This window comes from Chroicocephalus ridibundus, chromosome 2 (genome assembly GCF_963924245.1).
Source record: "Chroicocephalus ridibundus chromosome 2, bChrRid1.1, whole genome shotgun sequence".
Classification (NCBI taxonomy): domain Eukaryota; kingdom Metazoa; phylum Chordata; class Aves; order Charadriiformes; family Laridae; genus Chroicocephalus; species Chroicocephalus ridibundus.
This window is the reverse complement of record NC_086285.1, coordinates 139746940-139759385: the sequence shown is the minus strand read 5'-3', so window position 1 is coordinate 139759385 and position 12446 is coordinate 139746940. Positions and strand designations below refer to the sequence as shown.

Genomic DNA, 12446 nt, shown 5'->3' with positions numbered 1-12446 from the left:
CAAAATCCCTCATAGGTGAAATTATTAATATTCAGACTAAGACGTCAAAAATAAAAAAGCCAGGCAGAGCATCAAAACTAAAAATCCGTCATCCTGGGAGGCAACATAGTCAGAGCAGCAGAAGAAAGGCACTTCCCCCACTGCAATACTAAAGTTGCCATACTAAATGCAAGGCAACATGATACCAGTAGCACTCCACCGATGGATGGGTGAAATAAGAGCAGTCGTGAAAGGAAAAGATCAATGGGCAGCGGCAGGATATGGCAAAGAGAGCAAGCACTGAAATGACAGCAAGGTATCTTTTCTTCTTCGCACACAGAACCTGAGTGTGCCTGATTGTATTGACAGAATACTAATCTAATCTTGGATAACAAACTATGAACAAGAGAGGGAGGGAAAAATCCAGTGTGTTAAAGAGGAACTTTTTCTTTGGATCTTCACACTGGAGGTGGGATATCTGAGGAAGATCACCACTAGAGATGCTGTAGGAGCCGGCATTATACATCCTGTTCATGTAATCTTGACCCACTGTTATTTCTGCTATCCTGAACTACTGGTTCATTTTTCTGCCTTTACTACATTTCCTTTCAAATTAATTTTAAATATTGAAACTGAGCCCATTTTTCTTCCAAGACCACACGGCAGAGAAGTGACACTAACACAAACACTGTGGCATTTGGTGGTCAAGAATCATGTATATCTCACATTTCCTCATTAAGGTTAGTATTTGCATACAGTATTTTTTCTGCTTTCAAAATCAGATTCAGTTTTACCACTCAGAATTTCAAGCTGAGAAACACAGATCTGGATCCGGAGGAAAAGCAGTAGACAGCAAAGACTAACTATGCTTTGGGATGCAGGGATTTCCTCACTCAGGTTCAGCAGAGTGAGACTTGAGACTTCACTTGAATGAGGCTCTCACTATCCTGCCCTTCACAGGCTGAGGTGGGCGCCAGTTATCAACCAGTGGGTTCACAGGTTCGTTCTCACCATTTTTGGAAAGGCTACGGAGCCTCGCCATCTGCAAGGAAGAAAAATTACAGTGTCCATGTGAATTCACCTGGAAGCAGTGTGGACCTTGATGCCTAGAACAAACTCTGAGATGGAAAAGGAATTTTCTTATATAATGACAAGCATACTGGTAGAGATTATTGGTAGAGATCACTGTAGCCCAACAGCTAGCACTCTTTCTGTGGATCTTCACACTCTTCATCCACAGAACAGTGCATCATCTGACCCTTGCTTGGGCTTCTTTTGGAGTTTTCCCTGAGCCACGCTCGCAATGTGGAAAAAGAGTAGGGGCCTCCTGTGACCTGTCTGGAGCTGGATTGCAGTCAAATCACTTGTGAAAATATGGCTATCCATGAAGGAGGATGAACATCTAAGTTATTGCAAAGTATTCTGATAGAAAAATCTGGCCTGCAGAAGTTCATATTCTGTTCTCTGCGGCAGAGAAATGTTATGCCAACTGGACTATTAGGTTCAGTCATGAATTCAGCACTTAGCCGTTGTTCTCCAAATTAAATTCTCCAAAGTGAATTCAGTGTTGCTTTGTTAATTGTTACCCTTTCATCAGAATGCAAAATAAATCTGTTCTGAAAACAGCCCAATCAGTAAAAAGGCTATACCCTAACTAGTACTGCTGAAGCAGAAAATATTATAAATAACTAAAAGTTTTAATGCAAGAACTAAAAAGAAAGTCACCTTATCCAGACCGGCTCTCTATTCTTTTCCCTGTGTAGATGCACATTTGAGCTGTATGAATACAATTAGTACATTAATTTTTATTAACATTTAGGTTTGCAGGTTCTAGCTAGTTTGATCCTTCTCACCAACAGCTTTTAGGAAGTCAAGATCCAGACTAGCAATTTCTTAAACTGGGAAACCAGCTAAATGCTGGTCTCAATGTTGAAGCACAGAGAATGAACTGAAGGTGCTGCAATGGCTGGATTTTGTGGCTCGGGGGCGCTTCTGCCTATGCAGGTTTTCAGGATCCCAAGAACACTCCTGCTAAAGCCATTCCAGGAGGTGTCTAGGAAGAGACCCTGATTCTCAAGGTCAGTTTTACAGTCCATTTCAACAGCCCATTCTGCAGGCAATTTCAGCTAAATCTTTCCTCATCAAAAAATGCAAGGTAACATAGGGCTTGCAAATCATCACACCGACATATCGAGACGCTGTTGGGAACTGGTAAAGGAGTAGCAGAACTAGCTGGAGTTTACCTGGTCTGAGCTGACTTCAATCGGCTCCCTCAAGAGAATCCAAGTGATGCACTCCTCACAGGGGGGTGTGGTGAACGAACCGTGGTAAGTCCAGTAGTCCCGAGATTTGGGGAAAAGAATTGAAGGATCAAAGTGCTGAAAAGGAGCCTCTTTTCCCTTAGAGAAACAAAAAATAATTATCTGCAGTAACCCTAGGGATATGCATCTTAAAAGACATCAGCATCTATGTTATTATAAAGGTAGTAATTAAATATCAAGATATATGCAAGAGATCAATCTTCTTCCTGTCAAGCATTTGCCCTGCAATTAATAATAACTGACACTTTGATTCCATTAATAAATTAAAAGAAATTACAAACTGAATTGTGTGGGACCAAAGCAAATTCACAGTTACATTTTTCTATTTGGGAATTATCAAAATTTTGGTTTATTTTGTGTCACTTGGGATAAAAGTTAAAGACTGTGGCACTGCAGGTGCTGGTACCCTTTTTACGCAATCAAACAGTGGCCAGGAATTTATCCCAGATTCGTTACAGTCTTCTCTATCTGGAGGAATTTGAATCTGCATCTCTCTCCTCCCCAAACTGTGCTCTAATTACATTGTCACACTGTCTCAATCTTTTTGTTGGCACTATTACACTTAATGTAAAAAATTAAAATATTTCCTGGAAAAGTACTGGATCTTGAAAGTCTTAAAACTAAAGGTGATTATCACCAGACAAGGGAGAACAGCAGACACCAGACAACATTTCCTGAGAAGTTTTTCTTTTCCACCAAATAGGATTCTCAAGAGAATATCTCCACAGGACTGTGGTGGGATGTCCTTGTCCCCTCGGGGTGACAAGAATTAAACAAGAAGGTTCAGTTCCCTACTGGTATTTAGGATGTAGTTCTGGAAAGCAAAACCTGTTATTCCTAATTCCTTCTCCTATCATGGAGAATCTTCTCTGGATGGGAACAGAGTATTACCCTACCAAGTGCGACGGGAGGAGCTGAAATCTTTTCCACACATCCTTGCACAAAATGTGGGTAGAAAGAATAACATCAAGACTCCAAATATGTCTTCCTAACAAAATCATTCCGTAAGTTCAATATGAGTTTTCAAATAACTTCACAAAATTGTTCTTTTTCAGTAAATACAGTACAGCGTCCAAGAAACTCCTCTGCCTGTAATGCATCATAGTAATTGAAACTGCATGGGCTATAAATACAACGGTGATACCATCCATTAATCTTTCCTGAAAAATAAGTAATCTTGGTAAAACGCCTGTGATGACAGGAAAGAAAATAAGTATACGAGATAAAATACAAGATGTGGTTGTTTGCATACGTGCCTATCTTTCTCTGCTTTTCTTCAACTGTTGCTTTTTCCAGAACCACTGCAGAGAATATCTGTATGTAGGAAATCAGACTACTTTTTTTTTTTTTTTTTTTTTTTTTGCTGTTAGAAGTCATAAAATCTCCAGTTAGGCAGTCTCAGATAGAATGTAATGGAGCAAATATCACTGCCATCGTGTCATCGTTGTATGACACAGTGTTTTATAGGGTGATCGATCAACCTTTTATGAACTGTGGCAGAACTCTTCTGCATGTAAATGGCCAAAAAATGGTACAGGCATTGTGAGAGAAAGCTGAATCTGTATCAAGACAGATATCATTGACACAGCAGGGGAAGCAATATGTAGGGCAAAAAAATGACCTTCAGTTCCCTCGGCAGCAGGAACTGAATTGTATCGGAAGACTAAGGAGAGGTTGAAAAAATAAAATTAGTACGAGACTGAGTGAGGAGAGGGCAGGCTTCAGGCTCAGACCCACACATCAATGGCAGCACATACATACATAAATTAAATTAAAGACATTCTGCCAAATTTAAAATAAAATGCTTACAAAATTTGTAAACTTCAGTCCTGGTGATCTGGTGGTATGTTCAATGTCAAATAAAAAAGGGACTTTTAGCATCATTAGAATCATGAAGCTTATCGTGAAGAAGAATTGCTAAAGTATACCTAGAGCTTAGGTTTATGTCAAATAATAATGTTAAATAACAATATATGCAGTATCACAATTCTCTGTGAAGAACTCCCTTCTGCAGTTGTACCTATGCAGTAAGTATGGACTTTGGTCCTTAGACCATTCATTAAACTGGAAAACAGTTTAGAATAGATTTGCAATGCTATTTGTGCTAGTGTCATAGGAATGCAGAACCCAGGACTCATGCAGAAACTGTACTGTGTAATCCCTTTCACAAATGAATTCAGTTCTATCTTAAAACTAATGAAGTCTTTAATCTCCCTTACACTGACTGGGAGCTTGCTCCATCGTTCCTATTAGTTTCTTCTCATTTCAGGCTAACTAAATTTCTGACTCAATTATATGCCTTTGTTTTGGCCACTGCTGTCCTCAAATTCAAAAAGCTTTTCATTTCTTCTTGATGTTTGCACGCTAGCAGATTCTGACAGAGCAGTATCAATAAGGCTATCAATTGTGCGTGCAAGGATTGATACTAAATTCTCTACAAGAATACTTACAAAAGTGAGGACTTATATGTTTACTTAAGTAAAAGAAAGAGTCCTGCTCCACAGTCCAACGTATCACCTCTGGTGCTACTGATAGATATTAGAATGATACCAAAAAGCAAATCTGAATTTCTGATCCCTGCTTCTGCTCCTCTTCAACTACATTATACCACAAAAATTGTTTTAATACCTTGGTCTTAATGTTATCAATTTCCTCAAGAATTCTCTTCATCTCTGGTTTGGGAGTTTTTCCAACCTGTAATGCAAAGCACAAGTACTGTATTTTTACATCATGTTCCACAGCATTAGAAAGACATTCAGTACATCCCATCTGTCAAGTTAGGCAGCAGTACTCTCAGAGCATCCGGTACAGACTGACACAAAATTATGTGTGTTAAAAGAACATCCAGAATAGCAGACTCAAGTAACTGGCTTTGCAATTCAAAAATGTGTTGAAGGCCTCTACAAGGCATCTCCCACTGTCTGAGGAACAAACTGCGCGCTCAGACAGTGTCATCTACACCCTCCAGGGCCTAGTCCTTGGCTCCTGGCTTGAAAGCAACCCACAACCACTGTGGGACGTATGAGCAGTCAGCAAAGTGCTGATAGTCTGAAGAGCTGGAGTTCCTGCAGACAATTCAAATATTCTTCAGCACATATGCTGTCCGATCGGACTTGATATAAGACATATGACGAGCTTTATGTCATGACCTCCTCAAGCTACGGGGTCACTTGATTGCTTGCGTTCATGATGTTCAGCACCTCCAAAACCTTTGACGTGGCTCTGCATCCCAGAAGAGTGAAGATGGTATGCATAAGAGATGCTGTTATTGCCATGTCTTGCTCCAAAATAGATATTCAATCTCTATTTCAGTGATACCCAAACCCCCCACCATGGAATATGACAAACCCAGAGCAAAACAATGGCTCCTATGCCAAAGAGCAAGAAGGAAAGAGGGAAAGAAGGCCAGAGAAGATACAGTGATACATCTGACTTTTCTAGATCTTTTAGCTGACCTTAGCATGGTTAATAGGAATATAATGTTATACTCTATAAGTTGTGTTTTACAGGATAAAGCTTTAGCCTCAAATAGACCAAAAGAAATGACAAAGTAAGAATAATTGAAGGACACAGTCACAGGGGAGACTTGTTCAATACCACACGTGCTATGTGCCACTGGTGTCACGAATGGTGTCAGCTGGCTCTGAATGGGTTAGTGCATGGAATCTGGAGGGGCCAAGAACATACGTGACTTCAGTCTGCACATCACTTTGAATGTTTTCCTGTAAAACGATACAGTGCAGGGAAAAACAATGGGAATTTTTCCCTGGCACTAGAGAATGATGAAAAATACAGAAAATTATAAAGAATTAATATTTGCCACTTACTTACTTTCAGAAAAATGCCCACAACGGCCACACCATCAGATTGTTTCAAAGCTCCAGCAAAATTTCCATGTTTTGGATTCCAGTGCACCATATGTAACTAAAAAACAATGACACCTCAGTTATAAATGCAAGAAATTTCCAACAGCACAATCTTACAAGCTTTTACCTTAAATTAATAAAAGTTTTCAGTACACAGTAGGTAAAGGAACGACATGAAAAAGAAAACTATTAGTAAATATTTCCTATTGCTGTTCCCCTGCTTCCATATGCTCACGCTTTCTATAAAGCATCACTTAGCATTTAATTGAAGCATAAAAGAAAGAAAATGGAGCTCACCACACAATACATTTAAAAATTAATTGAGTAATTCAACTATAAACAGTTTAACCCAAGCACGTGACATGCACACATGCAGGGCACAAAACACCTACTGACATGCACTTCGTCTCAAGCAGACTTTTAGATCTTCAGGTTATGCAGATAACAGCTCAAGGATTTATGCAGAGTTGTATGTAGTACATATGTTATTGCTTTGTATCTTTTACTACTCTCATCCTATTGTACTGGAAAGGAGTGGAGATAGTAACCTGACATTTCTTTCCCATTTCTACTTTCAACAATGCCGTATTTTCAGGATATATTCCAAGTTTTTACATCTTCTTCCAGAAAATCTCTGGCTCCTGCACATAGCTAGAAGTTCTGCAACCAACAGCGTGGAATCTCAAAATAAGTAGTCTCTGGAACATAGTGCCATACAAAAAAATAGAAGTCTGGTGCATATTTTGAATGCAAATTTTTAACTGTTTTGTTTTGTTTTGTTTTTAAGCACAGTAACAATTCTTTAAAATAAGAACAAAATAATTTGTCCTGAATATAAGTTAATGTATTGCTCTCTGTTTCTTTTCTCATGAGGATAAGGATATCATTGCTAAGCATAAAGGTGGAGCAGCCATATATCTTCGGTTGCATTCTAGCACAATTTCATACATTCCAGGCTTTCTCCTCCTGCCAGTAAATATCTGATACTGCAAACAAAAGCAAAGTAAAAAGTCAGTGCTTGACCTAACCAAGAAATAGCTTGAGGAAGCAGAATTTGTCTGTTTAATCAGACAAAGAGAGTAGAACACCAACATAGGTTGTCTAAGGAATGGGGAAAAAAAACCCCAAACCATCATGCACAGTCATCTCTGCAATGTTTGTGAATACTGACCCTGCAAAATATCTGCCTGAATTTTCTCCTATGACAGGTGGGCCAAGCCCCTGTAAGCTCTGCACCTTGAGGCGATAGGTGTAAGGCAAGAAAACACTGCTGCAGACTTTTTGTGGGCATAGGCATATATTTTGAGTCTATTCTCAAATAAGATGGAGGAAGGAGGTAACATTTGCTAGCAATTCACTAGCATCAATATTGAATTCACTTATATGTATTACTTGAAAAAGTCTTCAGGGCCTAGAGCAGCCATTAATTTTAGCAAATTTGGACAAGAGTCCAGTAATATACATTTATAAAACAACCCCAAACATCTGTTTTCCACAGTTCTGAAAAATAAACACAGAGATTTTAAAACACAGATGTTCAGAAACGGAAGATACTCTTTACTACTCTGACTCAGTTTTAAGGTGGATCTAATTTGGAATATCAGTTTACCAAATGTGCTTTTAGTGAGTTTTTCTATTCATTAGTAATGCTTTCTGAAAATAACTTAGTAATTCAAGTTAAACCAAAAATGGCTCAAAGCCAAAAAACATCATCAGAAAACAGATCTTCCTATTTGTCAGTAACAGATTGCTTGGTCTCAAATATTTTTAAAACATTCTAAAATACCAGCAGAAACTCTTGCTTGAAGAAGCAAATTCCATGTTAGTATATACTTGCAAAAATACATTTGTTGGCAGATGTAACTTATCCCACTGCACGCTGACGAGTATTCACAAGTTTTAGACAGATTTTAGAGAAAAATCCGTAGCTAAATACTTAGAATCATAGAATCTTAGAATCATAGAATCTTCATGGTTGGAAAGGACCTTTGAGATCATCGAGTCCAACCATACACACACCAAAAAAAAACCCCCAAAACCAAAAACACAAGCCACCACAAACAAACAACCTACAATCTCTGCCACTAGAGCATGCCCTGAAGTGCCAAAAAGGAGAATGGTTAATCTGTTCAGATGCACAATCAGTCCAATTCCAGTTAGTACCGAATACTGCTATGAAAAATAAGTCCTACCTCTGCTGCATATTTCACCCCATCTATAACATGCTCAGAGCCGTGGTCATCAGAGGAGCCCCAGTGCAAGTGAAGCTGACGCAGCCTGTAGGCTCCCAAGAGCGGCCCTCCTCTCAGCACTGCAATTGATAATCTGCATCAACACTAGCCTGAAAAACGCTGACATACCCGTTTATCGAACGGGGACCCGTCCTTTGAAGGTGTGGAACCCCTCTTCTAAATCCAGCTGATTGCGGTGGGGGTCACAACGCTCACCGGTTTGCAAGATTGGGGCTGAATTCTGTTATCACTCAGCAAGAGTCCTGTTTGATGTGAGAACTGTGGAAGCTGCTGTGAGTCAAGCACAGAATCAAACCCCAGAAGTCCAACTTGGCAAGTGAACACGCTATCGTTCCTGACGTGGAGAGAGAAGGAAGGTATTCACAGCTGACTCTTGTCATGAAAACCGTCTCTTGTGAAATGGTTGGGGATAGGACTGTGAAATTAACCCAAAGGTGTTTTGAAGTGCACCTCTAGTCCGTGACTGGCATACCTTTTACAGTTCAGATAACTAAACAATGGTTACAGCATAATTTGCTGCTTCTAAAAAAAAGGATCTATTTCTTGAAAGTGAAGGAAGAGAAAAGACTTTAGGTCAAATGGGTTAGAAAAGTGTTCTTGAGTAAGCAAAAGCTATATTCCACACTAACATTGCCACCAATGAAACAAATTAAGAAGCTACTATTTCTGATGTTCTCAGCCAAATAATGCTGACCACGCATCAGTCTGACAGTTTACATCAACTTGGACTTTCCAAACATCACGCCTGCTCTTTCAGTTTGGGGATTCTTTTGAGCAGGGACTGCTTAGAAGATAAGCTCTCAAATACATTTTTCATTCATTACCTAAGGCAGGAATGAGACGTGTTTCCTTACACAGAAAGCTGATAATGCAGTTCACAACTGCAGTGCCAGAAGACCTTGTTTAAATAGCATTCGAGTTTGAACTTCTACCAATAGCTTTGAAGTTCAAAGTTAACATTGAAATAATATTTAAATCCTCTTGTGCCCAATGGTCTCAAATTAATTCTTGATATCATGTGTTTTGGAATACCTACGCAGAGCAAGAGGTTTCTTTTTGGTTGGTAGGTGTCATAGCCATTGGGGGGGGGGTGGGGGGCAGAAACAAAGCACTGTGTTGAGTTTTAGGCATGAAGTTCCTCTTATTTTTTGAGTTTGTTCATACATAAATAAATTATCATAACTAACTTAATACAGTATTGAGTAAGTCTTCTGTAGAAGACTTCAATGGAAAATACGTCACTATTTATTATCCTTATTATTGTCATTATTTCACTTTTGAATGTCAGAAAAATAAGACTCCAAAGCCCAAATCCTCACAAGTATTTGCTTGCCATTTCACACTGGAATCAGTGGGAGGCAGGAACTTTCAGGAGCTGAATTTATGTGATCTACCTACATTTACAAGCTAGATCAGTATCAGAGTTGGAAATTCATTTAGCAGTCATTTCTTACAGGTGGCCCTTTCCAGAGCTCAAATACTGTGCAGCATGTAGAAACACCGCTTCATAACAGTAAAAAAAAAAAAAAAATCTTTTTAACATTCAAAATCTTCCATGTGATTAGATCAAAAAAAGGCTGACTTCAAGCTAGATTTTTTTTTTTCCAATTAAAATTGGATCTGACTACTACTTATCCTCAGCTGCTGCCACTGTGGAAGCCAACAAACAAAGGTAATAAAATGTTTATGAAAGGCTTTCTCGTGTGGTTTTCCAGAGCTGTCAATTGTATTTTATTCCAATCAGACACATCCCTGTGAAAGGCTTGAGCCCTAAACTAGTGCCCGGTAACCTGCAGAAAGTTAGTAACAGCAGCAGGGAGTGAATGTGCACACTGCGTGTCCAGGGGAACAGCAGAGATGATGGAGAGGGGAGAGGCAGGGAGGGAAGGGAGGGAAGATGATTTAGGGGAAGGGCTGCACCAAGGGCTGCGCTCTGCTTGGCCAAATCAGGGTCTTTCTCCAACACAGCTCCCTGGGCAGACATAGAATCATAGAATGGTTTGGGTTGGGAGGGACCTTAAAGATCATCTTGTTCCAACCCCCAACATGTTCTTAAGCAGCCTCTGTCTAAACATTTCAGCCTTTAGGAAGCTGCAAAAAAGACAGAGCAGAAGTGCCTTGTGAAAAGTTTCATAATCAATTTACTTCCCATGCTTTCACTCAAGGCATTGATTTTATGCAGCGCTTGTGGAAGAGCATTCTGTGTTGTAACAAAAGGGCAATTTCTGATTTGTCTGTTGCCACTGTGTAGAAACTGGAGTCATAAATGCTAAAGCACCACACAAATACAGAACAAAGAGATGGTCCTGTCCCAAATAGTTTAGATTCCAGCTGCGAGATGTGGAACAACAACAGGTAGCTGTAATGGTAAATAAAGGAGTTCAAGGAACCAATGAGCCCATCAGGATAAACAAGACAGATAGTGATCTTTCAATGTACTGCAGATGTATTTCATTAATTATATAGCTTACTAAGAACAAAATCCCAATACAAATGCCATCAAACCAGATGCAGAAAAACACAGTGGGAAATAACTGTTTTCCATTAATTAGACTGCTTTGTGTCTTCATAAAGGACTGATCAGTATTGCATGCTCTTGAGATGTCTTCACATTATATGGTATTGCGGATTTAGTATTCATTTTGACTGTTGCCTGTCTGCATTTGGAGCAAGACACTGATACAGCTCTGGAGTCATGTTTTGAAAAATTTGACTTTGAGAAGTGAGACTGCTCTCTCTCAATTAAATAACAAAACCATTTAATAGCTTTCCAGAAGCTATGAAATGCTGTTTTCATAAATGTTATTTTCATAGCTTTTTCAGGCTGTGGAGGATCTGGAGAATTCCCATCCAAACAGAAGAAATTAAGATCAGTGGGTGGAAACATATGAGTTTTGTGTTCACAAAACGCCTCAGAGAGGGCACTATACCCCTCTGGGTGATGCTCTCTCCCCTTAGACAAAACGTGAGGATGCTGCGTCTGCACTGAAGGAGGTGACTTGTGGAGAAGTCCACCTTCCAGCTGAGCCTGTATTTCAGGAATGCCCCATCAGTCTAGTCCCACCTGTGGTGGACCTAAAAATGGATGGGTCCACCAGAATAAACTCCAGAACCACCTTTTTTACATACCCAAATGGCTTTTCTCTGCTAGCCTGTGTAGGCCGGGTACCAAAGGATGCGTTTCAATTCCCAGCGCTTTGCAAACCTCCCTTCCTAACAACCCCTGAAAGCCAAACCAAAAACTAACCTGATCGATCAAAAGTGTCATCGAAGACGACTCGGCAGGTGCGCCCATTGTTCAGGATGGTTTTCGCCGCCCCGGGATCATAGCTGGCGTGCCAAGGGCTGAGACAACTGTCGTACCGCACGTCCTTGCTGTTGATCTCAATGGGTGACTGATTGTCTCCCTTGGCCATGGGGTAGTTTTCATGCCAGCGCTCGGGTCCTGCAGGGGAAAGACAAGGAGAAGACGCCCTGGCTCGCCCCCAAGGGTCCCGGCAGCCACCCAACATCCCCACTCACCATTGTCGCTGTCGTAGCCCCACACGGAGTGAGCCATGTCGCCGCTGCCCTGAGTGCTGCGCTCCTCCTCCTCCTCCTCTTCCCTCCCTCTTTCTCTCTTTCCCTCCCGCCCCAGGGTGCCTTTTATAGACGGCTCCGCGGAGGGGTGGGCAGGGGGGTGGGCAGCCGAGGGGGCGGCTCCCCCCTCTCCGCCGGACGAGGCAGAGGGATGACAGCGGGACCCATCGGCTCCCCTCCCTTCATCCCCCTTCCCCAGGAGTGGGAAGGAGGGGGCTGCGCAGCAGCTGGGGCCGAACCAGCGGCAGAAATGGTGGGAGCGACCCGCAGTCCCCCCCAGGGAGGGACACAGAGCCAGGGCTCGGGTGGAGGAGCCGCTGTGTGAGGGAGCCGGCCAGAAGGGAACTCAACACTCCAGCCGTGTGTTCCCCTCTGAGGGCTGTGCCGCAGGCGTGAAGTCCGCCTGGGATGTTTTTTGGGCGAGCTCCAAGGGCAGGAAGGCTCCAGAG

The 12446-nt window shown here is 41.2% G+C and overlaps 1 protein-coding gene across 2 annotated transcripts; it reads right to left on the bottom strand.

Annotated features, from left to right (window-relative positions):
* Nucleotides 1-901: 901 nt before the first annotated feature.
* Nucleotides 902-11994, bottom strand: LOC134510797 (carbonic anhydrase 3-like). Of its 2 annotated transcripts, XM_063324029.1 has the most exons (7): nucleotides 11941-11994; nucleotides 11666-11863; nucleotides 8359-8477; nucleotides 6132-6224; nucleotides 4929-4994; nucleotides 2223-2378; nucleotides 902-1021 (listed from the first exon to the last, which is right to left on the bottom strand). In XM_063324029.1, exons 1-7 carry the CDS (start codon nucleotides 11975-11977, stop codon nucleotides 902-904), a joined length of 789 nt encoding a protein of 262 aa, XP_063180099.1. In that variant the 5' UTR covers nucleotides 11978-11994. The 2 variants fall into 2 exon arrangements, with proteins under 2 accessions (XP_063180099.1, XP_063180098.1); XM_063324028.1 differs by lacking the exon at nucleotides 11941-11994 and having other exon boundaries at nucleotides 11666-11930.
* Between the last annotated feature and the right edge of the window lie 452 nt (nucleotides 11995-12446).

Bases quoted from the DNA above. Each gene is read 5' to 3' on its own strand.
- LOC134510797 (XM_063324028.1), bottom strand. From the start codon at position 11,930: ATGTTGGGTGGCTGCCGGGACCCTTGGGGGCGAGCCAGGGCGTCTTCT. The intron at 4,995-6,131 runs GTAAGTAAGTGG...TTTGCATTACAG, and splicing joins TTGTGGGCATTTTTCTGAAA to GTTGGAAAAACTCCCAAACC. The intron at 2,379-4,928 runs GTATTAAAACAA...TGTTTCTCTAAG, and splicing joins TTGATAACATTAAGACCAAG to GGAAAAGAGGCTCCTTTTCA.